The sequence below is a fragment of the Ordospora colligata genome (assembly GCF_000803265.1).
Source record: "Ordospora colligata OC4 chromosome Unknown contig_10, whole genome shotgun sequence".
In the NCBI taxonomy this organism is placed as follows: Eukaryota; Fungi; Microsporidia; family Ordosporidae; genus Ordospora; species Ordospora colligata.
Window position 1 is genome coordinate 1 of NW_014575398.1, and position 22,479 is coordinate 22,479.

At 38.4% G+C, this 22,479-nt stretch overlaps 22 protein-coding genes across 22 annotated transcripts; 8 read left to right on the forward strand and 14 right to left on the reverse strand.

The window, feature by feature from the left end:
- M896_100010 (uncharacterized protein) lies at positions 1-908 on the forward strand (the record flags this gene model as incomplete). The annotated part of the gene is made up of 1 exon (XM_014707573.1): positions 1-908. A coding segment is annotated over one exon (908 nt), but the record flags the coding sequence as incomplete, so codon positions are not given.
- A 217-nt stretch (positions 909-1,125) lies between these two features.
- On the forward strand, positions 1,126-2,550 carry M896_100020 (uncharacterized protein; the record flags this gene model as incomplete). Its single annotated transcript, XM_014707574.1, has 1 exon — positions 1,126-2,550. One exon carries the CDS (start codon positions 1,126-1,128, stop codon positions 2,548-2,550), a length of 1,425 nt encoding a protein of 474 aa, XP_014563060.1.
- A 63-nt stretch (positions 2,551-2,613) lies between these two features.
- On the reverse strand, positions 2,614-3,660 carry M896_100030 (uncharacterized protein; the record flags this gene model as incomplete). The annotated part of the gene is made up of 1 exon (XM_014707575.1): positions 2,614-3,660. The coding sequence occupies one exon, from the start codon at positions 3,658-3,660 to the stop codon at positions 2,614-2,616; it is 1,047 nt and encodes a 348-aa protein (XP_014563061.1).
- An 85-nt stretch (positions 3,661-3,745) lies between these two features.
- Positions 3,746-4,672, reverse strand: M896_100040 (uncharacterized protein; the record flags this gene model as incomplete). The annotated part of the gene is made up of 1 exon (XM_014707576.1): positions 3,746-4,672. One exon carries the CDS (start codon positions 4,670-4,672, stop codon positions 3,746-3,748), a length of 927 nt encoding a protein of 308 aa, XP_014563062.1.
- A 104-nt stretch (positions 4,673-4,776) lies between these two features.
- Positions 4,777-5,769, reverse strand: M896_100050 (uncharacterized protein; the record flags this gene model as incomplete). Its single annotated transcript, XM_014707577.1, has 1 exon — positions 4,777-5,769. The coding sequence occupies one exon, from the start codon at positions 5,767-5,769 to the stop codon at positions 4,777-4,779; it is 993 nt and encodes a 330-aa protein (XP_014563063.1).
- Positions 5,770-5,866: 97 nt separating this feature from the next.
- Positions 5,867-7,822, reverse strand: M896_100060 (uncharacterized protein; the record flags this gene model as incomplete). The annotated part of the gene is made up of 1 exon (XM_014707578.1): positions 5,867-7,822. One exon carries the CDS (start codon positions 7,820-7,822, stop codon positions 5,867-5,869), a length of 1,956 nt encoding a protein of 651 aa, XP_014563064.1.
- A 100-nt stretch (positions 7,823-7,922) lies between these two features.
- On the reverse strand, positions 7,923-8,213 carry M896_100070 (RING-finger-containing E3 ubiquitin ligase; the record flags this gene model as incomplete). Its single annotated transcript, XM_014707579.1, has 1 exon — positions 7,923-8,213. The coding sequence occupies one exon, from the start codon at positions 8,211-8,213 to the stop codon at positions 7,923-7,925; it is 291 nt and encodes a 96-aa protein (XP_014563065.1).
- A 45-nt stretch (positions 8,214-8,258) lies between these two features.
- Positions 8,259-8,630, reverse strand: M896_100080 (uncharacterized protein; the record flags this gene model as incomplete). The annotated part of the gene is made up of 1 exon (XM_014707580.1): positions 8,259-8,630. One exon carries the CDS (start codon positions 8,628-8,630, stop codon positions 8,259-8,261), a length of 372 nt encoding a protein of 123 aa, XP_014563066.1.
- A 23-nt stretch (positions 8,631-8,653) lies between these two features.
- On the reverse strand, positions 8,654-9,931 carry M896_100090 (pyruvate kinase; the record flags this gene model as incomplete). The annotated part of the gene is made up of 1 exon (XM_014707581.1): positions 8,654-9,931. One exon carries the CDS (start codon positions 9,929-9,931, stop codon positions 8,654-8,656), a length of 1,278 nt encoding a protein of 425 aa, XP_014563067.1.
- Positions 9,932-10,073: 142 nt separating this feature from the next.
- On the forward strand, positions 10,074-10,556 carry M896_100100 (uncharacterized protein; the record flags this gene model as incomplete). Its single annotated transcript, XM_014707582.1, has 1 exon — positions 10,074-10,556. One exon carries the CDS (start codon positions 10,074-10,076, stop codon positions 10,554-10,556), a length of 483 nt encoding a protein of 160 aa, XP_014563068.1.
- A 114-nt stretch (positions 10,557-10,670) lies between these two features.
- On the reverse strand, positions 10,671-11,354 carry M896_100110 (uncharacterized protein; the record flags this gene model as incomplete). The annotated part of the gene is made up of 1 exon (XM_014707583.1): positions 10,671-11,354. The coding sequence occupies one exon, from the start codon at positions 11,352-11,354 to the stop codon at positions 10,671-10,673; it is 684 nt and encodes a 227-aa protein (XP_014563069.1).
- A 62-nt stretch (positions 11,355-11,416) lies between these two features.
- On the forward strand, positions 11,417-12,448 carry M896_100120 (histone deacetylase; the record flags this gene model as incomplete). The annotated part of the gene is made up of 1 exon (XM_014707584.1): positions 11,417-12,448. One exon carries the CDS (start codon positions 11,417-11,419, stop codon positions 12,446-12,448), a length of 1,032 nt encoding a protein of 343 aa, XP_014563070.1.
- Positions 12,449-12,542: 94 nt separating this feature from the next.
- Positions 12,543-13,442, forward strand: M896_100130 (uncharacterized protein; the record flags this gene model as incomplete). Its single annotated transcript, XM_014707585.1, has 1 exon — positions 12,543-13,442. One exon carries the CDS (start codon positions 12,543-12,545, stop codon positions 13,440-13,442), a length of 900 nt encoding a protein of 299 aa, XP_014563071.1.
- A 53-nt stretch (positions 13,443-13,495) lies between these two features.
- M896_100140 (uncharacterized protein) lies at positions 13,496-13,945 on the forward strand (the record flags this gene model as incomplete). The annotated part of the gene is made up of 1 exon (XM_014707586.1): positions 13,496-13,945. The coding sequence occupies one exon, from the start codon at positions 13,496-13,498 to the stop codon at positions 13,943-13,945; it is 450 nt and encodes a 149-aa protein (XP_014563072.1).
- Positions 13,946-13,949: 4 nt separating this feature from the next.
- On the reverse strand, positions 13,950-15,098 carry M896_100150 (Prp40-like splicing factor; the record flags this gene model as incomplete). The annotated part of the gene is made up of 1 exon (XM_014707587.1): positions 13,950-15,098. One exon carries the CDS (start codon positions 15,096-15,098, stop codon positions 13,950-13,952), a length of 1,149 nt encoding a protein of 382 aa, XP_014563073.1.
- Positions 15,099-15,143: 45 nt separating this feature from the next.
- On the reverse strand, positions 15,144-15,788 carry M896_100160 (uncharacterized protein; the record flags this gene model as incomplete). The annotated part of the gene is made up of 1 exon (XM_014707588.1): positions 15,144-15,788. The coding sequence occupies one exon, from the start codon at positions 15,786-15,788 to the stop codon at positions 15,144-15,146; it is 645 nt and encodes a 214-aa protein (XP_014563074.1).
- A 46-nt stretch (positions 15,789-15,834) lies between these two features.
- On the reverse strand, positions 15,835-16,518 carry M896_100170 (beta type-7 subunit of proteasome; the record flags this gene model as incomplete). Its single annotated transcript, XM_014707589.1, has 1 exon — positions 15,835-16,518. One exon carries the CDS (start codon positions 16,516-16,518, stop codon positions 15,835-15,837), a length of 684 nt encoding a protein of 227 aa, XP_014563075.1.
- A 71-nt stretch (positions 16,519-16,589) lies between these two features.
- Positions 16,590-17,663, forward strand: M896_100180 (uncharacterized protein; the record flags this gene model as incomplete). The annotated part of the gene is made up of 1 exon (XM_014707590.1): positions 16,590-17,663. The coding sequence occupies one exon, from the start codon at positions 16,590-16,592 to the stop codon at positions 17,661-17,663; it is 1,074 nt and encodes a 357-aa protein (XP_014563076.1).
- Positions 17,664-17,719: 56 nt separating this feature from the next.
- Positions 17,720-18,673, reverse strand: M896_100190 (uncharacterized protein; the record flags this gene model as incomplete). Its single annotated transcript, XM_014707591.1, has 1 exon — positions 17,720-18,673. One exon carries the CDS (start codon positions 18,671-18,673, stop codon positions 17,720-17,722), a length of 954 nt encoding a protein of 317 aa, XP_014563077.1.
- A 13-nt stretch (positions 18,674-18,686) lies between these two features.
- M896_100200 (uncharacterized protein) lies at positions 18,687-19,058 on the reverse strand (the record flags this gene model as incomplete). Its single annotated transcript, XM_014707592.1, has 1 exon — positions 18,687-19,058. One exon carries the CDS (start codon positions 19,056-19,058, stop codon positions 18,687-18,689), a length of 372 nt encoding a protein of 123 aa, XP_014563078.1.
- A 161-nt stretch (positions 19,059-19,219) lies between these two features.
- On the forward strand, positions 19,220-21,190 carry M896_100210 (5'-3' exonuclease; the record flags this gene model as incomplete). Its single annotated transcript, XM_014707593.1, has 1 exon — positions 19,220-21,190. The coding sequence occupies one exon, from the start codon at positions 19,220-19,222 to the stop codon at positions 21,188-21,190; it is 1,971 nt and encodes a 656-aa protein (XP_014563079.1).
- A 7-nt stretch (positions 21,191-21,197) lies between these two features.
- M896_100220 (subunit B of DNA polymerase delta) lies at positions 21,198-22,472 on the reverse strand (the record flags this gene model as incomplete). The annotated part of the gene is made up of 1 exon (XM_014707594.1): positions 21,198-22,472. One exon carries the CDS (start codon positions 22,470-22,472, stop codon positions 21,198-21,200), a length of 1,275 nt encoding a protein of 424 aa, XP_014563080.1.
- Positions 22,473-22,479: the final 7 nt, after the last annotated feature.

The window sequence follows — 22,479 nt, forward strand, 5'->3', positions numbered from 1 at the left end:
TGCTGAAGGTCTTTTGCTTTATTGCCAATTTTAAGGAAATTCTTGGAATCAAAGGTGTGTTATTAGACGAGCTAGTAAAGATGTTCAAAGATCAATCGTATTCATCAGAGAGTATGTCTTCTATGCATATGAAAATGCTTGAGATGATACAAGAAGATGCTCGTGATTGTATGGTTGAGGATTTTGTGGAATGCATCAGGCCTTCAGCAATGCTGATACAAGAAGCAGTAAAGGAATCGAAAACTGATAGAAGTGATTTAAGCATAGATATAGTAGCAAAATGGAACGATAACATGAGCATTGAAGATATTGTAAAATCTGAATGCGATTGGAAGCAGAAAATAGCCATGTTTGTGGAATTTCTTTCGAGTCACCTGAAAATGGATCTTAAAGAAATAGGAATGCGTGTATTTGGCTCTGATGTATATGGAATGAAGGATTACAACTGTACAATGGTGGATAGACTAGTCTTTTTTGAGTTTTTGATGAATATGCTTTGTGTAACAAATGCTTTCAGAAACATGATATCTGAAAGAATGAAGGCATTGAAGATGCTCAATAAACAACGTAAAAAGTCACAGGTAATGATGAAGAAAGCCAAAAAGACAGTGAATGCAGAAGATGTATGTATTTTGAAAGACCAATCTGTAGAGCAGCATAATGAAGATGTACAGTGTAGCTTGAATACGCTAGATACACAACCCAATGTATTTATAAAAGCAGATCTTGGAAATCTCGATGGTATTCGCTTTTTTATGGCAGATGGAACCATATATGCACAGAATGGTCAAGACTATTACAGCGTGTCAAGGGACAGGCTAACTATGATGAACAAGAGCTATCGTGTGAGAAGTAAAGATGAGAAGAATACGATAGCTAACATCCTGAACAACTCAAAGGTACTTTAATATGATACCAAGACCAGTCCTATGGATCGTGATTAAATAGAATGGATATATGATGAGCATCTACTCTTAGCATTCATGCAAATATACGATACGATACAATGGAATCATATCATATCATACAAATTGTTCTGTTATTCCCTCAAACCTGAAAATGATACACAAGTCACTGTTTATGCATGATGCAACAAATGTGTTTTGATTCGCATAAACAAGAGCAATGATCAGCAGGAACAGGATCAATAACTTACTGAGGAATGACATTGAGGCATCGACATTCGATCATAGCATGAACATAGGAAGATATTTGACAGCCATTAGAAACCTTAAAAAGAAGTATCTTGGCAATGAGATCACACTGCTAGATATTTATCAATACTACAGGATACCACTATCTATGTATACATCCCGTAAAATGAGAAATGTGTTTGTGATAGCTTCTCTTTGCCTGACAGTGTACATTACATCAAATATGGATACACTAAGGAACAATAGCATTCCGAGACTTGGATTGAACTTTTCCTCCGCAACCTTGATTATTGGAGGTGTTTTTGTGGGAAAGGAGATTATTTCGTATGTGCTCAATTTGAAAAAAACAATGTCTATGTTCTACATATACAGATACATATTAAAAAGTGACACAGAAAGCACCAAGTTTAGGGACATTGTTGACCAAATAATTAAACTCGAAAAAGAAACACATGGAAGAGACTTGCGCGAAAGAGACATCAGGTTCATCATCAATTACGAAAAGTTCCTGCTGCTGATGATGATGAGAAGGTTTCCATCAATATTCCATCCAATGTGCTCCAGGTTTATGCTTTACATTATGCATCTTTACATCAACAAAGTAGGTGTGCATGAAGTCGATGAGCTGCACGATGAAATCAGAGTGGTGGCTTTCATCATGCTTGTGCTTTCTCCTGTCATCTCAATATTCTTCATGCTGTACTATGTTGCAAAAATAATCGAAAACTCTCAGAACTGCATTTTCTATTCATTCCGACGGGAGCACAGAACATCATTCAAGTATTTCATAACAAAAGGTAATGAATATCCTCATGAAACCCGTATGAGAATCCAAAGAGGTGCAAAGTACCTCGAAGAGTTTTTCCAAGTCAAGAGAGGCAACTATCTTGTGGGTATATGCTCAGCAATCTCGTTCTTCTTGAGCTGCTTGATTTTCCTTACTACATGCTTGATGATTAAGACCGTACTGACAAGTAACTCTACGCTTAACAGTGTCTTCCGTGAAAACATAAGGATATTTGGTAGGAAAACAAGCATAGTCCATCTGTCATACTTTATAGGAGGCATTTCATTTTGTCTGAAATGTTTGAATTTTAGGTATGCAACAGCTAATCGTCGTAAGGCATTTGTAAAATGGTGCGAAATTATGGATCAGAAAGAGCTTCTTAAATACTCCAGAAACAGGAGGTATCTCGAGCGTGTTATAACAAGGTTCTTTGTGCCCAGAATTTACCTTTTTGTATTGGAAATCATCTCTCCGTTTGTTGTTCCATTCCAGCTCTTAAGGTTTAGAAACGAACTCAGAAACATTGAGCTAATGTTCCAGTCTGCTGGCAATTATAGAGAATACAATAGATTTTTCAGAAACAAACGCGCATCTGTCCTTGACTTATAGAATAGAATTATGCATTTGACATGTATTATAAATATCATCACTATTTAATATTGTTTGCTTCTACTACAAGAGATTCATTTCCTTTCTTTCAATTTCTTTTGCTTTTCGGATAACACATGATGGCTTTATTACATATCTGCTGCTGAATTTTCTCAAGAATCCTTGTGTGTCGCTATTTGTTAAAAGCCCTTTCTTAAATTCAACAGTAAGGTCTTCAGGAAACTCTTCGCGCTCAAGCAGTGGTAATGCAAGCCAAACAGATACAAATGGTTCAAAAACCTGATACTTACAGCTCGGAAACATAATCGATGGTTTCTTATTGGATCTGATAGGTTCTACATTCTCCATATCCTTCTCCACCCATTCTTCACTGCCTTCAGATTCATCTTCCTCTCCATCGATACTTTCAATATCCTCAGCCTCCTCTACATCCTCCCAGTCAGACTCATATTCGTAATCAAGCACATGCGGAAGCTTCAAAACACTGTTTCTTACACACATCTTCTCATTCAAAGCCTTATGGACAGGCGGTCTCAGTTGATCGCTAAATTTGATGAATGTCAATCTCCGTGCATTCAGAATATCCTTCCTTATTCGCATACTGCGTTCAAAAGGACTCTTTGAAGTGGCAATTGCAACACTTTCATCAAAGCACACTGGATGAAACATTCCAATGGCCTGCATCGAAGGCACCTTTTTGCTTTGTACATTGACAAACTTTAGCATACTCAGCTCACCAGCATTTCTATCCAAGGATTGCTTCTTGGGTCTGCATTTGCCAAACTCAGTGCTTCGAACCTTATTCACAAGACTACAAACACTCTTTGGAATTCCAGAAACATCTTTCGTTATATACACGTGCTCATCACCTCCTTCAATAGCCTTCTTTACAAAATTCATATCAATCATCGTTCTCAAGTATCTCATTCTATCTTTTTTGCTTGGCTTGTTCTTCTTATATCGATACAAAATTTCATCCAACTCTTTGTAATCAAGCTTCCGTTTGCAATCTACCAGAAGCACAAGCAGATCTAGCTGAATATTCAAATCCTCTGATTCCTTCCATTCATATAGCAATTTCAATGTCTTTGGATGAAATAACATCTTCATGGCTCTAAAATCATTCAAAAATATATATTCATGCATATACAAACATCACTTGCTATCTTCTTTTATCATCACATATATATACTTTTCATAACTCAAATCCAAGCTTCACTTCAAAGTATTGGCTTCCATAGATTGCCTTCAAATCATCTTGCGCAACGTACTGAAGATTTGTATGATTAACAAAAGACATTCCTCCTCTCTTGCATATCCCAGCCACAAGTCTCCGTGCACCTTTAGTGTTCATCTTTGCAACCTCATTGAACATCTCCTTCGTCATAATCACATTTAGTAGAAATGGTCTTTCCTCAACTACTCTATGAAGGAAAAATATCATCTGTCTGAAATTCTTATCAACATAATCCTTCACAAGCACCACCATCCTTTCATCATTGAAATTCAGTATCCAATCAACAGGCAATGTGTTGAAAAATTCAATCTTTCTCTCACTAAACATCTGGTTCACAAGCACAGTATGGAAAAATTCCTTAAAAACCTCCGCTTTGCAGCTAAACAGTATGTAAAACTCAACAAACTCTTTGAACCGAGAAATCCACTGCTTCATCTCTTTAATTACAAGCTTAGAGTCTAGCTGGCAGAAGTCGTGGTAGAAAAAGTCCTTGAGAAACTTCAGCCTTCGATATTCAAATGGATACAATGAGAAGCTTATCTCGCTCTTTGCTTTCAAAAGCGCCCACTTTATGTCAATCACAGGCTCAACTTTCTGTTTCTTAAATGCACGGAACTGATTCTCCTTTATCCTGCTTTCAACCCTCAGCACATTTACCTCTTTCTTCAGACTCTCAATCTTGCGAAGCTCATACAAACTCGCTTGGCTCTTCTGCTCCTTCATTGAAAAATTCTCCTTCTCAAGCGATATCATGTTTTTGCGTAGAATCGATATTTCTCCCTGTAGTCTCATATTTGCCTTTTTCAACTCATTCATCTTCTCACTTTGTATCTCTTCCTCAGTAAGCTGCATCTCGCTTCTCTTCACATGCGATTCCAAAGGCATCCCTAATTCAAACACTTAGCCAATATACTTATTATATAGTACAAACTACATACTTGCTCTTGATTTATCTATATTAATCATTACATACTGCTTCTGAACCACACTCATTCCATCATTATCACAGAGCCACTGCTTATCTTCAACAGCGGAAGAGTATATCTCTTGCCATCCAAGACAACTCTGTATGCAAACTTCACACAAATCGCACCATATTCAACCGTAAAGCATCCTCGTCTGTCAAACAACACAAAAATCTCCTTAAAAACACATCTTTCAGATTCAAATGCATCAACAAGTATTTCTTCTTCATTATAAATCTCTCCATTTATGCATTCAACAGTCACAATAAATACTTCAGTAAATTTTACCGTTCTTTCATACCTCACAACCATTCTATCCTCTTCAATCAGGTACTTTCCATACTCAACTCTAGCAATCTCCACATCGCCTTCCTTAATAACAATCTTGCGTCTTTCATTCTCAACTGAAATATCATCCACCGACATATACAGATACACATCTCCTTTGCACAATACTCTGAATCTATGCGTTACATCATTCATAAACCCTCCAAGGTTTTCAATCATTCTTGCCTTGCTGTTGACTGTCTCCTCAATTCCATTCATACTTCCTCCAAGCATTCTACGCAAACTTCTAATTATTTCCTCAAAAGCTGTTTCCTCTCCACTTCCAACTCTAATCATCTCTTTGCATATCACTACATTCTCCATAGGCTTCAAAGGCTCAAATCCAGCTGCATAAACCTCAAATACCTGTGCATCAGTCTCCTTTACTCCTCTGAAATACATCTCAACAACAATTCTATATTCAACTTCAAATGACTTAAGCTTCATCGATGGAACACTGTCCTTCGGTATCACACATGCATAGCTAGCGCCGCATTGCTCAATCTGAAGTTGTACAGGAACTGCTTCCAAAACCTTGATTTCTTTGCCATTAATAATAATAACTCCAACTATTCTGGCCGTTACAAACACATCAGCCACCTCATCTTTCTTAAAACACCTCTTAAGCATTATCCTTGCTCTAAATATTCCTCCCACAAACGAGTTGTTTGCATAAATCTCAAAAACCATCTCTCCAAATTATCTAAGGGACTCCCAACACAAATATTCACTAACACACATAAACACAATCCTCTTTAATCAAAATCATTTACTACATTCTCTCTCATCATTTATTCCATATGTTCCTTTCAAATGGATCTTCTTCCATAGCATTCAAAATACCTACTCCAAACATATTCTTTGTTGGATGTTCCTCTCCAGTCGATTGTGTATCTGCGTATCCTATACTTGGCTTTGCTGGCTGTTGTTCTGCATCTCCATTCGAAAATAATCCTCCAAACAGACTCTTTCCAGTTCCAAACACTGCTTGCCCTCCAAATCCCATATATTCAGGTGCTGCATGACCTCCAAATCCATTCACTGAAAAAGTCACAGGCACTTCAGCTTTCTCTTTATCGTTATTATTAAATCCAAACATCGGTATCTGTCTATCAGTCATCATTCCTCCAAACACAAACGGTGGTGCCTCCTGTTTCAATCTATTCAGATCCTGACTTTTCTCAGTATCTCCAAGCTTCCTCTTCAAAGATATCTGTCCAGAGTTAATATCAGTTACATTAAATCCTTCTATCGATCCCTGAACCATTTCTCCATTTCCTTTCAAATTACCTTCTGCTTCAAACACCTTTTGACTATACATCTTCGTTTCTCCAGCAAAAGGATTATCAAAAACATTTCTATTCATCAATAACGGCATCTGTCCCATTCCATCATTCAACCTACTTCTCTCACTAATATCTATTTCTTTATGTCCTTCATCATTTACATCATCCACTCCGTTCTTCTTCAATGCAGGTTCACTGCCAAATATGGAAGATCGTGTTGCATTCCCAATATCACTATTCATTGCATTCCAAAACCCAAACTGTTTTGGTTCCTCAACATCTGCTTCTTCCATAGCTGTTTTCATATCAGATCCAACCTTATTAACTTGGTTTCCATCATTCACTACTTGTTTCATGCCATTCACTGAATCCAATTCTTTTTCAGTCACTTTATTAACTACCCCAGAGCCATTATCAATCCAACTCTTGCTTTTCATATCTTTAACTACTCTAGATTCATTATCAACCATTTTTCTATCATCTGCAAATCCTTCATATCCGCTTATCGCATCATCTACTCCATTCATATCCATTGCATGACTTGCCCCATCACTCACATCAAATAACTTCCCTCGCTTTGCCTGATTCAAAATCCTTTCAAGCTTATCACGATCTTCAGATTCAAGATCCTCAATATCAAACTTATCATCCGTAGCATATCTCATAACTCCCCTATCAATCCCAAACTCCTTCTCAAAGTAGAAACAACGCCTTGGAATCTTAGCCTCCCATTTCTCCTTTGCTGCTCTTCTCCGCATCCTGCTCTCCTCTTCTTCATGTTCCTTTCTTTCATTCTCTTTCGCTTCATATTCCTTCCTTATCTCATACTCCACACAGCTCTTGCAATTGTATTCTCCTCCAAAATTACATCCAATCCTCTTGCTATGCATATCAGACTGACACAACTTCTTAACATTCTCTTCCCCAAAGTACATTTCTTCCTCACTTGTAGATACTTCTCCCAAACACAGAAACAGATTCTCCTCCGCATCATACGATATCGCTCTTTCAATCGTTTCTGCAGGCGTCATTCCTTCCTTCCTGTACTTCTTTGGCAGCACTCCCCAGCTCACGTCATTCTCTTTCCTAAGCTGCCCTTTCTTCTGATACCCACTCCTCCTGTGCTTCTTAGCCTTCTCTTCATCCACTCCTACATGCTCAGATCTTACTTCTTCTAATCCTCGTTTCCTGGTTACTCCTACTTCCTTTGCAATCTTCCATTCAATTCCCCTCTTCAGCTTTTCAAACCCTTCTCCTATCCTCTGCTCACATCCTGGTTCTGCTATCTTCTTGCACAGTTCCTCAATCCATGCAAGTTCACTCATCTCAATAGGTCTGTCACTTCTCAGTCTATCACACAGGTCTTCATATGCATCCTTCTCACTCGTGTCTGCAATCTTCAATGTCGTCTTAATGCTTCTCCATACTTCCTTCATCTTTTCATAGAATCCTTGCATCCTGGGCAAAGTAATTTTTTATCATAACTTACTACACATCTCTAAATACATTATACAATTTCATTCACATTATTTATTAACACAGAACATTTATTCCCACTCATTCAATATCAAGCTTCTTTCCACACACTTCTCTTGCATATTTCTTCAGCTTGCAAGCCTTCAGAACAAATTTATCGCCTCCTTCTCTCTTAAGCTCATGTCTTACACATCTCTTAAACCCATCAACAATCATCATGTTACTCATTTCATAAGGCCCTTTGCCACATACAGGGCATACTCCTCGTATTTTCAGCTCTTTCTTGATACACAAGTAGCAAAACACATGCCCACATTCACTTTCATACTTCACAATTATCTTTCCTCCACACACTCCACATACTTCATTCATGGGATTCTTTAGTATTCGCTTATTATTACTCTCCAAAAATCGTATTCATTTACTCATAGCCTTCGCCATGCTTTTCTCGGCATTAACGTACTTCAAAATCCTCTTCATAGCCTTCTTCAGAATCCCAGACACCCAGATCGTTGACATCGAACATTTCAATCCGTTCAGCTCTCCAATAGTTGCAAGCGTAAAAAGCAGATTCTTGTATCCTGATACATCACATCTGATCAGTGCAATCTTGCAGTGCTTCATATACTCAACAACACTAAGATGTCCTGCCTTCGACAGCCCGCTCACTCCATAATCATCCATAAGCTTTGCTTTCAGAAATGGCAGCAAAGAGGTCTCCAATGATATATTCCTCTCCTTTTCAAATCTAATTCTCACTGCAATGTATCTCATCTTCTGCCTAACCATTTTCAGGGCATTATCATTCCATTTCAAATCTCTTCCATTCTCACGCTCTTTTCCTCAATAACCATGTATCTGACTTCAATACACAGCCTTTCAGCAACACTTCTCACATTTATCAGCTCATCATACATCACACACACAATCCCCCGATACATGCAAAATCTCCTGATTTCACATAATGACCTTGAAACCATTATTATAGGAATGCCAGGCCGAGATGCATAAAATCGCTCAACTTGATCAGCAGGACAGAGCCATAATACAATTGCTGACACATAAGGAAATAACTCACACATTCCAATAGCATCCCCGATCTTTCGTATGTACTTCTCTGCATCCATACAAATCATTCTCATCGCCTCAACCGTTTTAATTGGAAACCTACCAACAGCAGTTTCTCCACTCAACATCACACAGTCACATCCATCCATCACTGCATTCCCAACATCTGAGGTCTCAGCTCGAGTCGGCATCTCCTTGCTAATCATGCTTTCCATCATCTGTGTTGCACATATCACAGGCTTATTTGCCTTCTTTGCCGCTGCAATTATCCTCTTCTGTGAGCTAAACATACTTCCCATCCCAACCTCAACTCCAAGATCACCCCTGGCAACCATCAGTCCATCTGAAACCCATGCAATCTCATCTAGGTTCTCCATCCCCATACACGACTCGATCTTTGATATAACAGGAACATTTACAACTATCTTTTTGACATCTTCCACATCATGTCGAGAACCAATAAATGATGCAAATATCATGTCTATTCCACACTCAACAGCAAATATCATATCTTCTATGTCATCACCCCTAAGATATTTCATTCCTATATCTATTCCTGGAAAATTCATTGACTTGTTATTTTTCACCAAATGGCCATTCTGAGATATGCATTCAAATCCCCCATCAAACACTTCTGTTATTTTCAACTCAAGACTTCCATCATCTATAAACACATTTGCTCCAATCTTCAATGCATTCAGATTTATCTCAGGTATGAATATTCCTCCTTTTCTTTGTTTCGTATAAAATCTAATTGCATCTCCTGTGCTTGCATAAAAATCACTCTCAATACTGATTCTCACTTCAGGCCCTCGTGTGTCCAATGCTATTGCAACATACTTGCCCTCAGACTTCCTGACATCCTGAATATCTTCAATCACTTTCCTGTGTTCTTTTCGCTCGCCATGACTGAAGTTTATTCTTGCTATGTTCATTCCTGCTTTAATCAGCTGTGCTATCTTTTCTTTAGAGGATGTTTCTGGCCCAATCGTACACACAATCTTTGTCTGTGCATCCTTCATTAAACACAGGGTTTGAACAATTCCCTTTACGTGTAATATTCTCAATTCAGATATTTAACACTCCTCCACTGTAGATATCAGAGCAAGATAAAAGGAGGCTCAGCATGGTAAATCACAATAGCATAAGATGCCTCTCAAACAAATGAACACAATTGCAGTAGTGCTGAATTCAATCGACTATCGCAAAAAAATCACCGATGATGCGGCAACATGTGCATTTTTATGCTCTGCAAAGCACATAGTGCTTATATTTATGGAAAAAAACAGTATCTTTTTGTTCAACGATCCTCGCGTGGTGCTTGAATCAGAGAAGCTTGTTTCCACGGAAAAGAGGCTCCAGAGAAAAGCAGCTACAGAATACCTGCACATGATAGAAAACTCGATAAAACGAATCAATTTAGAGATTGAAGTCTCCAAGTTAGTCATCTGTGGTGATGAAAAATACAAGGTAAGAAAGTGCCTGGAATGTCTGGGTGCCGAAGCCGTTGTACTAATAAGCGAGCCAAGGGGAAAACATCTATATGAATACTTGATCAGCCCGCTTGAAGACTACATTTTCGAAATGCTGCAAATTCCAGTAATCAAAGTTCCAATACATACAAATTCGGTTCCTAAACAATCGTAGCATATGCTATATACTAAGATCACCATGGATTCAAGGACAATAGCTTAATAATAAATCTTTTTGATACAAAGTCTGGATTAAACACAATTGTAGAATACAATTGCTCAATAACTTTTATATAATAACTTTATACAATGCTTTGCAAATAATTTTCGATGCAAATCGACAGCAGCAAAAACTCGCGATAGCAGTTTCATTATTCAATCCCACCACTTCAGATATCACAATTGAGTTACAGATCATGCATATAAAGTCTATCACAATCAGGTACTCCCGAGGCTTATAATTCCACATCACCATAACAAGGACAAACAAGCAGTAGAAGCTTGAGAATACTACTGCCTTCGACAACGTCACAAATCCGGTATGCTTGCCAAACAGACACATCAGCATTCCAATTAGCATCACAAGCTCAACAAACTCTGCAATCATTATTTTGCAAGCTTTCATCACTTCCTTTGCCATGAATAGCTTCTCATGCCAGTCTGCTGCACACAAAAATCTTGGTATCTCACCATCCTCAGTGATAGACATCATAACAGATTTGACCATCAATAAACCAAGCATAGCCAAGCAATGAACTCCATTGTTCTCAAGCATACTTGTGTTGTTAAACAGATAGTGTCTAAAAACTCGTCTTTTGAGCAGCAGAAGATCAATTAGCTTGATCAAGTTGTTTACCTCAAAGTACCTGTCCATTCTTTTCCCACATGACCCACATTTACAAATCTGCTGTGTTGTCGAGCTCTTCATAAACAGATGCTCCGACTTTGTGCCACACTCAATACAGGCATACATTCTGTGGGGCATTCTCTTCTGTCATCCATTGTATGAGGTTGTTCTCAATGCAAGCCCTTCAGATGCCGATTGCATACATGTTTGATGAGGAGGTTGGTCTCTTCCACTATGGACCTAGACATCCAATGAAGCCGTTTAGAATAGCTGTTACACATTCTCTCGTGAGATCGTTCGGCCTTGACAAGAAGATGACTGTGCTTTGTCCACAGACATACCCTCTCACGTATCATCCAAAAGAGTATCTCGAAGGTCTTGGCACGAATGAAACATCAGACTGTCCAAACTTTATTGGGCTTCCTAGGTTCTGTGAGCTCTATGGAAGTGCATCCATAAGCTCTGCTATGGTTCTTTCAGAAGGAGTGTACGATACAGTGATCAATTGGAGCGGTGGATTGCATCATGCTCATAAAAACATGCCCAGCGGATTCTGCCACGTAAATGATATTGTCATGGCCATTATTGAACTGCTCAAGAAGTATGAGAAGGTGATGTACATCGACATAGACGTTCATCATGGTGATGGAGTTGAGGAGGCATTTTTAGAATGCGACCGAGTCTTGAGTCTCTCGCTTCACAAGTATGGTGATGGGTTTTTTCCAGAGACTGGGACACTGATTACTACGTCTCATAAAGCCGTGAATGTGCCTCTGCTGTCAGGCATTGATGATGCAAGCTATAAATATGTTTTTGAACCTATTATTGATGCATGCATAAATAAATTTGTACCAGATGTGATTGTGCTGCAATGCGGTGCAGATTCACTTGGTGGTGACAGACTAGGATGTTTTAATCTGTCGATAGAAGGACATGCATCGTGCGTAAGGTATGTGAAATCTCTTGGGATTCCACTGCTTGTGCTTGGAGGTGGAGGATACACCTTGACTAATGTTGCAAGGTGCTGGGCGTATGAAACAGCAGTGCTGTGTGGTGAGGATCCGGCTACAGAGATACCGGAAGACAATCCATTCTACACATACTTTAGTCCCACATACACGCTTGATCCAGTACTTAGAAGGAAGTACTTGAACAGGAATGATAAGGAGTATCTGGACACAGTTATGAGTTTTGTACTTGACAAGGTAAGCAAGTTTTGAATATGTGTTTTTAGAGTATTATGAGTAAGTTTTTATATGAAGAGAATAGAATATTTGCGGATCAAAAAATTACGGTTGCTGAATACCCATTGAGATGGATGGAAGACTTGAGAAAATTAAAGCTCAGGTTGAGTTTTATTTTAGTGATGCGAATTTCAGAGTAGATAAGTTTCTTAGGGAGCAGGCAATGGCAAATGAAGGATATGTGAACATTGCAACGATAGCGTCGTTCAACAGACTAAGGAATTTGAATGCAACAGTTGAGGAGATCAAGCAGTCACTAGAAGGAAGCAAGATTGTTGAACTGAATGATGACAAGATAAAGAAGATTGAGACTGAGGAGTATCTATCTTATGTTGCTGATGAATGTATTGAAAAGAGGATGGTCTATGCCGAGGGGTTTGATAAGGAAAGCAGTCTTGAAGATATTGAGGAGATACTGAGCGAGTATGTTGAGCCAGCTCTTATAAGGATGAGGCGTGACAAGGAGAAGGTGTTTACCGGGAGTGTGTTTGTGGAGTTGAAGTCTGAAGCGGACGCAGAGAAGCTGATTGGAGTCAAGGTGCGGATCAGAACAAAGAAAGAGAATCCAGAAGATGAAGAGAATGCGAAGAAGCAGAAGAGCGAGGAGAAGTATTTGAACATAATGAAGAAGGAGGAATATATGAAAGAGAAGGCGAAGATGAGTGCAGAGAAGAAGGAACAGATAGCAAGAGAGGCACTTGAGAAGGACTTTGTTCCCAGACTGTTTAGGTATGAATCAAGCGAGGAGCTGGATGTGAAGGCAATAAGGAAGATTGTTAAGAACACAGCATTTATTGATGTGAGTGAAAAGGTGATAAGGATGAAATATATTGAGGAATTTAAGGAAAAGAAGTTTGAGGAGGAAGGAAAGGAAGTGACTCTATTTAAGATGGACGAAGACAAGGCTCTTGAGTACTGCAAGAAGATCAAGATAGCACCGAAGGAGGATAAGAAGTCGAGCAAGAAATAAAGATATATTATCTATTTGATTTGATATGTTTATTGGATTGTTTGGAAGCCCATATGGAGATAGAAGATACGTGCAAGGTTGTCCTGAGGGTTTATACGCTTGGAGATGCGGAGCTGAGTAGGTTTATAGCATCATCTCTTGGAAAGCAGGAGGCACGTATATGGCATACATCTATTGAGGTGTTTGGTGCAGAGTATTACTTTCAGAATGGAATTATGAAAGCGATGCCTGGAAGCACGATACATGGCATTCCTGTGGCTATGCATGACCTTGGTGTAACAAGCATACCTGAGATTGTGTTTGATGACTTCTTGCGCTCAATACAGGATGACTTTGCACCTCATAAATACCATTTGCTCAGGAACAATTGCAATGACTTTAGCAATACACTCGCAATATACTTGGTTGAGCAAAGTATTCCTGAATATATTCTGGAACTTCAAAGGGCTGCATTGAAGTCTGAATGGATGTCTTCTGCTGTAGATATGTTTTTTGGGAAATAAACATTCATATTTCACCTTCTTCCTTTTCTTCCTGTATGGATTGGAAGTACATGTCGATGGCTCTCCTGTCTGTTGCATCTGGTACAACCTCTCTGTCTCGACCTTGTATATATCTACCTAGCCTATGCTCTAGATCATTCATGAACTTAAAGTATATTTCCTTGATGTCTTCATCACCAGCAAGAAGCTCCTGAAACGGTTTGGAGTCTTTGAATACATGGAATGCATTCTTGAACTTCATTTTATAGTGTATTCTTCCCTTTCTGTACATATCCTCAAGCATACTTACAAACGGAGCTTTCCAGCGATTTGCATTGCATATCATTTCACTTTTTACATTTTGAATGTTTATCATGAATTTCCTTTGCAATGCCTTGAAGTACTTGATGAATGCAAGCAAAACATCTTTCCTATCAAACTTCTGTACTTCATTCAATCCAAGCACTTCAATAACCGACGTACTCAATTCAACTCCGTAGTTATGGAAGATCAATTCAAGTTCAGATCTTGTTACTCCTCCTTCGTTATTCTGAATGTATTCTTCATAACATGCAAACTTGTTTTCAATGCCTATGTAATAAGGATGCTTCGAAAGCACATTATTGAATCCAAAAAAGTCAGGTGCCTCTACTTTCATCTTGCATATCTCGTCCACGTAGTACTTTTGCATTCTATGTCTCTCATCCATTTCTCTTGCTTCTTTATCTGTCAAACACTTTCTTAATATCTCATTTCTATTACGTATATCAATTGCTCTGAAAATTGACTCTGTGGACAACTTGTATAATCCATCCTTCATTCCCGATATATTGTATTGCTCAATTAACCTGTTAATAAGGTACTGTGATACCTCGGCATCTGTTATCTTCATGGATGTTCCAATCCCACACAGTTCGGTCTTATTCAGAGTGTTAATGTTTTTGGGCTTTATCCATCTACTCTCCTTAGTGACTGTGTTGTGATAAAACATCTTTCCTTTTGAACTTCTGCATTCAATCCATGGATTCTGCTCAAACTGCTCATCTGAACCCTTAAGTACATCGGGCTTTGCAAAGCTAGACACTCGTGTCTTCTTATTGTAGTAATACTCCCTTCCTTGGCTATCACAAAGCACCTCGTAGTCGCTTTTTGTGGCTTCTTTTACACTCTTCATTCACAGGGTGTTCATCTAACTCATTCAAATAAAACATACAATCGTTTATTTACCATCCGTGCTCTTCACATTCGCACTTTTTAATGCATTTCTTGTGTTTAACTCATTGCAATTATAACAATAGAATTCATTCAGGTCATACTCACTTGGATGGACAAGTCCATTGTGATAGCTGCACTTCTTACATATCAATGCATACATCGATCCAGGATCATCTCCCAGAACAATATCTGCCATGCTATCCATCATCCGCTTCTTCCTTTGCTTAACACCTTCAAAATAACTTCTACGTTCAGATTCGCACTCATACCTATCAATCAGTCGTTTTGCCGCATCAAAAGATTCTTCCTTTTTCAACATATCAATCTTTTCCTTCTGTGCATCCCTCATCTCTTCAAGTTCTGTCTCAATTCGCATTATTTTCATCCTATACAAATACTTCACAAAGTATGATGCAGAATAACACAGAAACCCACTTCCCACCGCAACAAGCAGCAAGCTCTGCTCTTCAGCATATGAATACAAAACACACACCGCAACAACTATAATAGATATAACACTGCTTCTCATCATAAGCCGTCCTTCTAAAATCCTAATCCTCTTTAGTTTCTTCTCTTTCCTTGATATCTGCTCTTCAAGCTTCATAAGGCTTTGTCTGAGTGGATCGCTTCTTGAGAACACCGTCCCCATATCAAAGGGTTCTTCAAAACACTTTCACACCTATCACAAACTAAATTTAATACTCATCGACAAAATCAAACACTTCCTCTCTCTTTATCCTCACAGAGTCGAGTGGATACACCAATCGATCGTCATTATCAGACTTACACACCGTCTTGTAGTTCCTTAAAAACTCTACTCCACCTTGCTCAATCACACAAACATCAATGTTGGATCCAGAATACAAATCATTCAGTATGCCTGCCTCAACTGCATCACATGCAAGCTTGATTGCATCTTCCTTGCATAAATCTGTATATCTACTCTCAAGCACAGATATGGCTGCCAAAGATCCAGATCCAAGTGAAGTAAACAGAACCGAATTTGAAGATCCATGTGGTTGAATGTCATACAGATGGCATCCCTCGTTATCAACCCCACCAACAATCAGTGCAGCACCTATTCCACCGCAGTATTGATGCAGGTAATGTGTGCATACCTTCACAAGATGAGAAACAACAGGCAGTCGATAGAATTTGTTCTCAAACAGCTTCAAATTCTTAGACACCATCCTTGTAACTCTATCTGCATCTGCTGCAACTCCTGCTCCACAGCACATGATTCTGTCTGTTATCTTATGGATCTTGAAGCAGTTCTTGTCAGAAACAACAGGGCCTTGTGTAGATCGTGTGTCTGCTGCAAGTATGACTCCTTTCTTGTATTTCAGTCCCACAATTGTTGTGCCTGTCTTTGTTATCATTGGGGCGTCTCAAAAGGCTTATTAATTAAGTATTTTATTTTTGTAAAACATAATCCCACTTTTACAGATATATGGAAATACCAACTGAATGTCAAACGAAGAGTAAGAGTATACTGGAATTAATCCTTACAATTTTAAGAATCGTATGTATTTCATGTATATGGGGAATGATTTTAGTTGTTTGCATATTGATTATACTTATTACTATAATTCAATCGAATCAATATTCTAATATATTTCCAAATCAACTTAGTATTGCAAATCTTCATTCAATTGTTCCTTGCTACTGTAAAGATAAAAAAACCTTTGAATATTCGTATTATTATCTGAATTCCAACCCTCAAGTGCAAAGCTATACTCTAGATCATTTTACTATGATACATGGATTGGGATCGGACATATGCATGTTTGGAGAAGATAATCTCAAGGAAAAAGGAATTTTGATAATGTTCTTTCCAGGGAATGCATTCTCTGCTATAGAAACCTTATTATCATTGAGAAAGATGTATTACCAGAGATATAACGAGGATGTATGCGTTGCAACAATGATATATAAAGGATTGGGAATGAACCTCAAGCCATCTGAAGCAAATCTTAAAAAAGACATTGATCAGTTTAATAGACATGTAAATGATTTGAACCAGGACACCACATTTATGATACGTGGATTTTCTATAGGATGTGCACCAGCAATATACTTAGCGTCTAAAATTAAAAAACCAGATAATACAGATCACAAATTGATAATACAGAATCCTTTCAGAAGTATGAGCACGATAGTGAGAGAAATACTTCCGAAGACGATTGGATCATTTATTGCTCTTTTTATAGATAAATGGGATAATGAAGCAGAATTATTGAATGTTGATCCAAATATCAAAGTTTACTTGTTTATTTCTAATCAGGATAATTTAATCGACCCTAAAACAAATCAGTTAGTGCTTAGTAAGTCACTGGGAAACACGCAAAAGCAAGGTCATTTTGTGGAGATTAAAAAAGATACGTCTCACGAGGATGCACATAATCTTAACTTTGGGAAGGAAGCCGCTAATATTTTTGATGAGCTTTATGAAAAAAAGTTCAGTAACAGAAAAGTTAAGCGAATTACTTATCCGGAAGAGGATAATAATGCCTTCGACTTCTGATAAATTAATTCAAAGTATTCATTCAATATAAATAACGCATAGAACTTGATATTTCATTAATGAGAGTGTGAATGATAAATCATCATGGAGCTCAATAGGTATCCTGAAAGAAGCACAAGCAATGCATGCACTCGGTTAACCTTCGGATGGTTGAACATAGGAGGTATCATCTCTATAGAGACCATAAACATTATGCTTCCAAGCGCAAGCCCTCGGAACACGCTTTTGATTATCGGCTGATTCAAATATCCAGGTGCTGATCCAAGCATAATTCCAATCGGTGTAAGTGCTGAGTAGAACACTGCAAGCATCAATCCACTGAAAACCCCCATGCCAGAGGTAAACAGCGGGACTCCAAGTGCAAAAGATTCAAGCATCTTATGGAACAGCAGTCCTATTTCAAGCGACCCTATTCTATCAATTGAGTTGAATGCCAGGCCTTCAAAAAACGAATGGATCGAAATGCCCAGAATAAAAATAAATACCTGTGCCTTCGAAGATGCATTCTTTATGGCATCTGTATCACAACATCCCAGGCTTTCAGACTGTGCTTTCTTTTCTTCTTTGTTTAATGACTCATTGCATTTATTTTCCCCAGAAGCTTTACTTATGTCTTCAGAACGAGCATGCCCAGCATCATGGCATTCGTGTGAATGTGCAATCTCACTGCCTTCGCAATGGTCATGCTTCAAAACAATTGAATCAATGGCCAGTAGAAGTATAAATGAAAGTCCAGCTGTGAAAAATGCAAGAGCACTTTGGTTGTCATTATGCAAATCATTGCTAGCTTCATCATGCTCCTTATGTTCATGTACATGTCCATCACAGCCAGATGCCATATGAGGACTCAACTCAAGCAGTTGGACTCCAAGCATAAACCCTGCAGTTAAAAGCGTCAAAAACGGAAATACCTTCTTAAATGATCCAGCAGATATTGCTCTTGGTGATATACATATTGCCAGCGACAGCAAGAACACAATACTTGCAAAAACCATGGAATTCATATCCATTTGCAAGGGCTAGTCAAATATTTTGTTTATTAGTGTACAAATCAATATTGTCGGTGCACTTTACAATCTCAGAAAGAATAATTGCTTCATCTCTAATTCTTTCGAGCATGATCCTATAAATATTTTGAACAACAGGTACATTTGCAGATATTATTGCAGTAGCAATGTGCTCGTGTATTTTGCATGTGCTTATTCCTAATGCATCTGCATATCCAAAGAATGTCTGTAGCAGTTCTATGTCTTCTCCAAAAATATCAATCGAAAGATTGTATCCCATATTCTTCATCTCAAAGTTTCTTTCTCTCATTTTAAACTTATATATGGCTTCTTTGTGTCTGTTGTATTCTCTTTGTATAAGAACCATTTCTTCTTCATTCTCCTTCATTCTCACTATCTAGGGACTATATTATTTGTTTTCATTCATTCACATAGTTTACATGCAATTTATGCATATGCAAGTTGTTTTCTACATAACTGTGATTTTGCATAACATATCTATGAATATTCATGCTCTAATACATAAAATAAAAAATAATCATGCGCTACATGGGTGTTCCCTCTCTGTTCAGATGGCTTCAGCTTTCACATAGAGAATCCATTCACAACATATCAGAAAAGCCTTCTGTCGATTGCCTGTACCTCGATTTCAATGCAATAATACATACATGCATCAAGCCAGGAATAGGATCGTATGATGAAATAGAAAAGGATCTGCATAGCACTGTTGGTGACTTTATTGACCACATGCTGAATAAGGTGAGACCAAAGAAGTTGTTGTACATAGCAATAGATGGTGTTGCACCAAGAGCCAAACTGTCTCATCAACGAGCTCGCAGGTATAAGTCTGCACTTGGAAAAAAAGATGGAGGAGTTATAATACCAGCAATCAAAGCAAACTTGATTCCAACAGCAATGCAAAAAGTCAAGAAGGGAGATATTGCAGACGAAGAGTTTACTGGCGAAAGCTCGTTGTATGACAAGTTTGTTGCAGAGGAGCTTTCTGACGAGTCATCTGAGACTGGAATATTTGATCTTAACTGCATTACACCGGGAACAGAGTTTATGGAGCGACTGCATGCAGTTTTAATCTCATACATCCAGCACAAGCTAAGCAATGACATTGAGTGGTTAAACATTAACATTATATACTCAAGTTACCTAGTTCCTGGAGAAGGAGAACAAAAGATAATGAATTTCATAAGAGCCCAGGATGTAGACTCTAAGAAAGATGTGCATATGATATACTCTCCAGATGGTGACTTGATTTTCCTCGGATTGTCACTTTATCACAACAAAGTACTTATTATGAGAGATCACTTCAGCCCAAATAAGGAGCGAAGCAAAAGAATGTGTAGTAGATGTGGTAGAACTGGGCACAACGATGATGAGTGTGGAGTGTTCACAAACTACAACTTTGTGTATGTAAACATACTTGAGCTCAGGATCAGAATAATCAAAGAATTCAAAAGACAGATAAGCCATCGGTTTGATGAAGAAAGTATGCTGAACGACTGGATATTCTTGTGCTTCCTACTTGGAAATGATTTTGTACCGTCTCTTCCGTGCCTTGAGATCCGATTCCATTCAATAGAAACACTTTCTGAAGTCCTTGTCAAAAACTTTGCAGAGACAAAAGCATACATAACTAGCAATGGGCCTATCAACTATCCAATTCTCAGGAATTTCTACCGCATCCTTTCTAAGAGAGAAGATGATCTTTACTATCGAAAATCTCAGTCACTCGATAGGTTCCGTGAGGAAATAAAAATAGTACCGGATGTTCCATATGAAAAGATCCCAATACACACAAAAGCTGGGAAGATTCAATACTACTCATCAAAGCTGAATGCACATACTGAAGCAGATATACGGAATGCGTGCTATGAATATATCAAGGGACTTACCTGGATATACTCGTACTACATCTTTGGATACACAGGATGGGATTGGTATTATCCATATCACTTTGCACCTCTTGCAACAGATCTAGCAAAGGTATTTGTTGAAGACATCAGCATTCCTCCAGGCATTCCTCTCAGGCCCATTGAGCAGTTATTGGTTGTTTTGCCTCCAATGAGCAAAGACATGGTTCCTAACAGCCTGCAGTTTGTATATGAAAAGTACAAAGAACATTATCCAAAGGATGTCAAGACAGACATGTTCGATAAGGTCCATGCGTGGCAGGAGATTGTGGTGTTGCCATTCGTAGACTTTGGGAGCATTCTTTCAGAAAATTCATTGGTATTCAATACACTTCCATATGAAGATCTGTCTAGAAATATTAGAGGAACTGATCTGATTTTTTTGAAGGAAGCAAAGGCTGTTGATACAATTATGGGCATGTATATGGGACTAAAGCCGAGCTGCTTTATAAAGAGTCGTGGATACTCAGGCACAGTCACTCCATATGCATTCGCAAGCTTCCCTGGCGATCATCTACAATACAATGGAAATTCTTTTGTTAATAAGGTTGTTGTAAGCTCAATTGAGACAAATCATTCGAAATCTAGGAATTAAATATCATTTAATCAAACTCTTCTTGACCAAATCGTATCGTTTCTAATGTCCCATCTTCGGTGCTTAAAACCACAACCTCATGATGAACCCTGAATCTGGGCACTGTAAAAAACAGTGTTCCCTCGGAATCCGATCGTTTACTGGCAAATCCAGGCGCATCACCACAACAAACGTACTCCATCCTGCTCCTGATTACAAATGGGTCCAGTCCACAAAAAGGCGCACATGTTAAAGTATCAGGTGCCGTTGGACAAATATGTCCTGCCTTCATAAGGACTTCCATTGCACGTATTGTATTTGAAGTATGCTGTGCATCAGAGTCTTGCTTTTCAGTGCATACCACATGCTTCAACTCACTCTCATTCACATGCATCTTGTATTCAAATCCTTCTCCTTGTACGCTTCCAATATCTCGAGGCATATACTTGAGAAAATCATCAATAATAAACTGTGTAATCACCAGTCCTTCTCTTCCGTTCATATTCGTCCTGCATGGATTAGGCAGACATTCTACTTCTGCATTAATTAGCTTTGGATGAACAGGCATCAGCGGTAGTACTCTTGCTCCAAAGTCACCCTTATTTGGAATCAAACGAACCTTTGTTCCAGTATACTTCACAACATCTGTAAGACTTAACAGCATCTTATTATCAATCTCGCTCTTACTTTCAAAAAAGTTTCCTATCAAAAAATACTCTTTCACTCCACCTCGTCTCAGATAATCAATTATCACTTTCATCCTTGCCACGCTGCCATCAGCATTCGCTAGAACCCCACTTGAAAAGCAGATCTTTCCATTTGTTTCATTCTTCTCAGGAATCTCAGGAATTCTTCTTGGACTCGAAAACGGAAATACAAAGTCCTCTGCAATAAATCTTCCTGATTCAGATTGCCTTCCTATCACTCCAACACACATCCCCGTACTTATAATAAAATGTTTCTTATACATCTCCGTATTATTTTGTAACTCAATCTCAATCCTACCACTTCCATCCTCAAGAAAATATCTCACATCACTCGAATAATACGTAAACTTCCGTACTTCCTCAGCATCCTTATTCTGTCTTCTAATCATGTCAAAAATACTACTCTTTAGATCACTGGATATATACAGCGTTCCAATCACCACACATTCATCTCCATTCAATCCCTCTACTTCTAAAATACTATCAAGTATCCTTCTCCTTCCCTGATCCACACTCGACTTTGCTATATCTACCCGTAGCTCATTAATCCTTGCATCATATATCTTGTTGAACTGGCTTTCATAGCTCACTTTCATTTACATG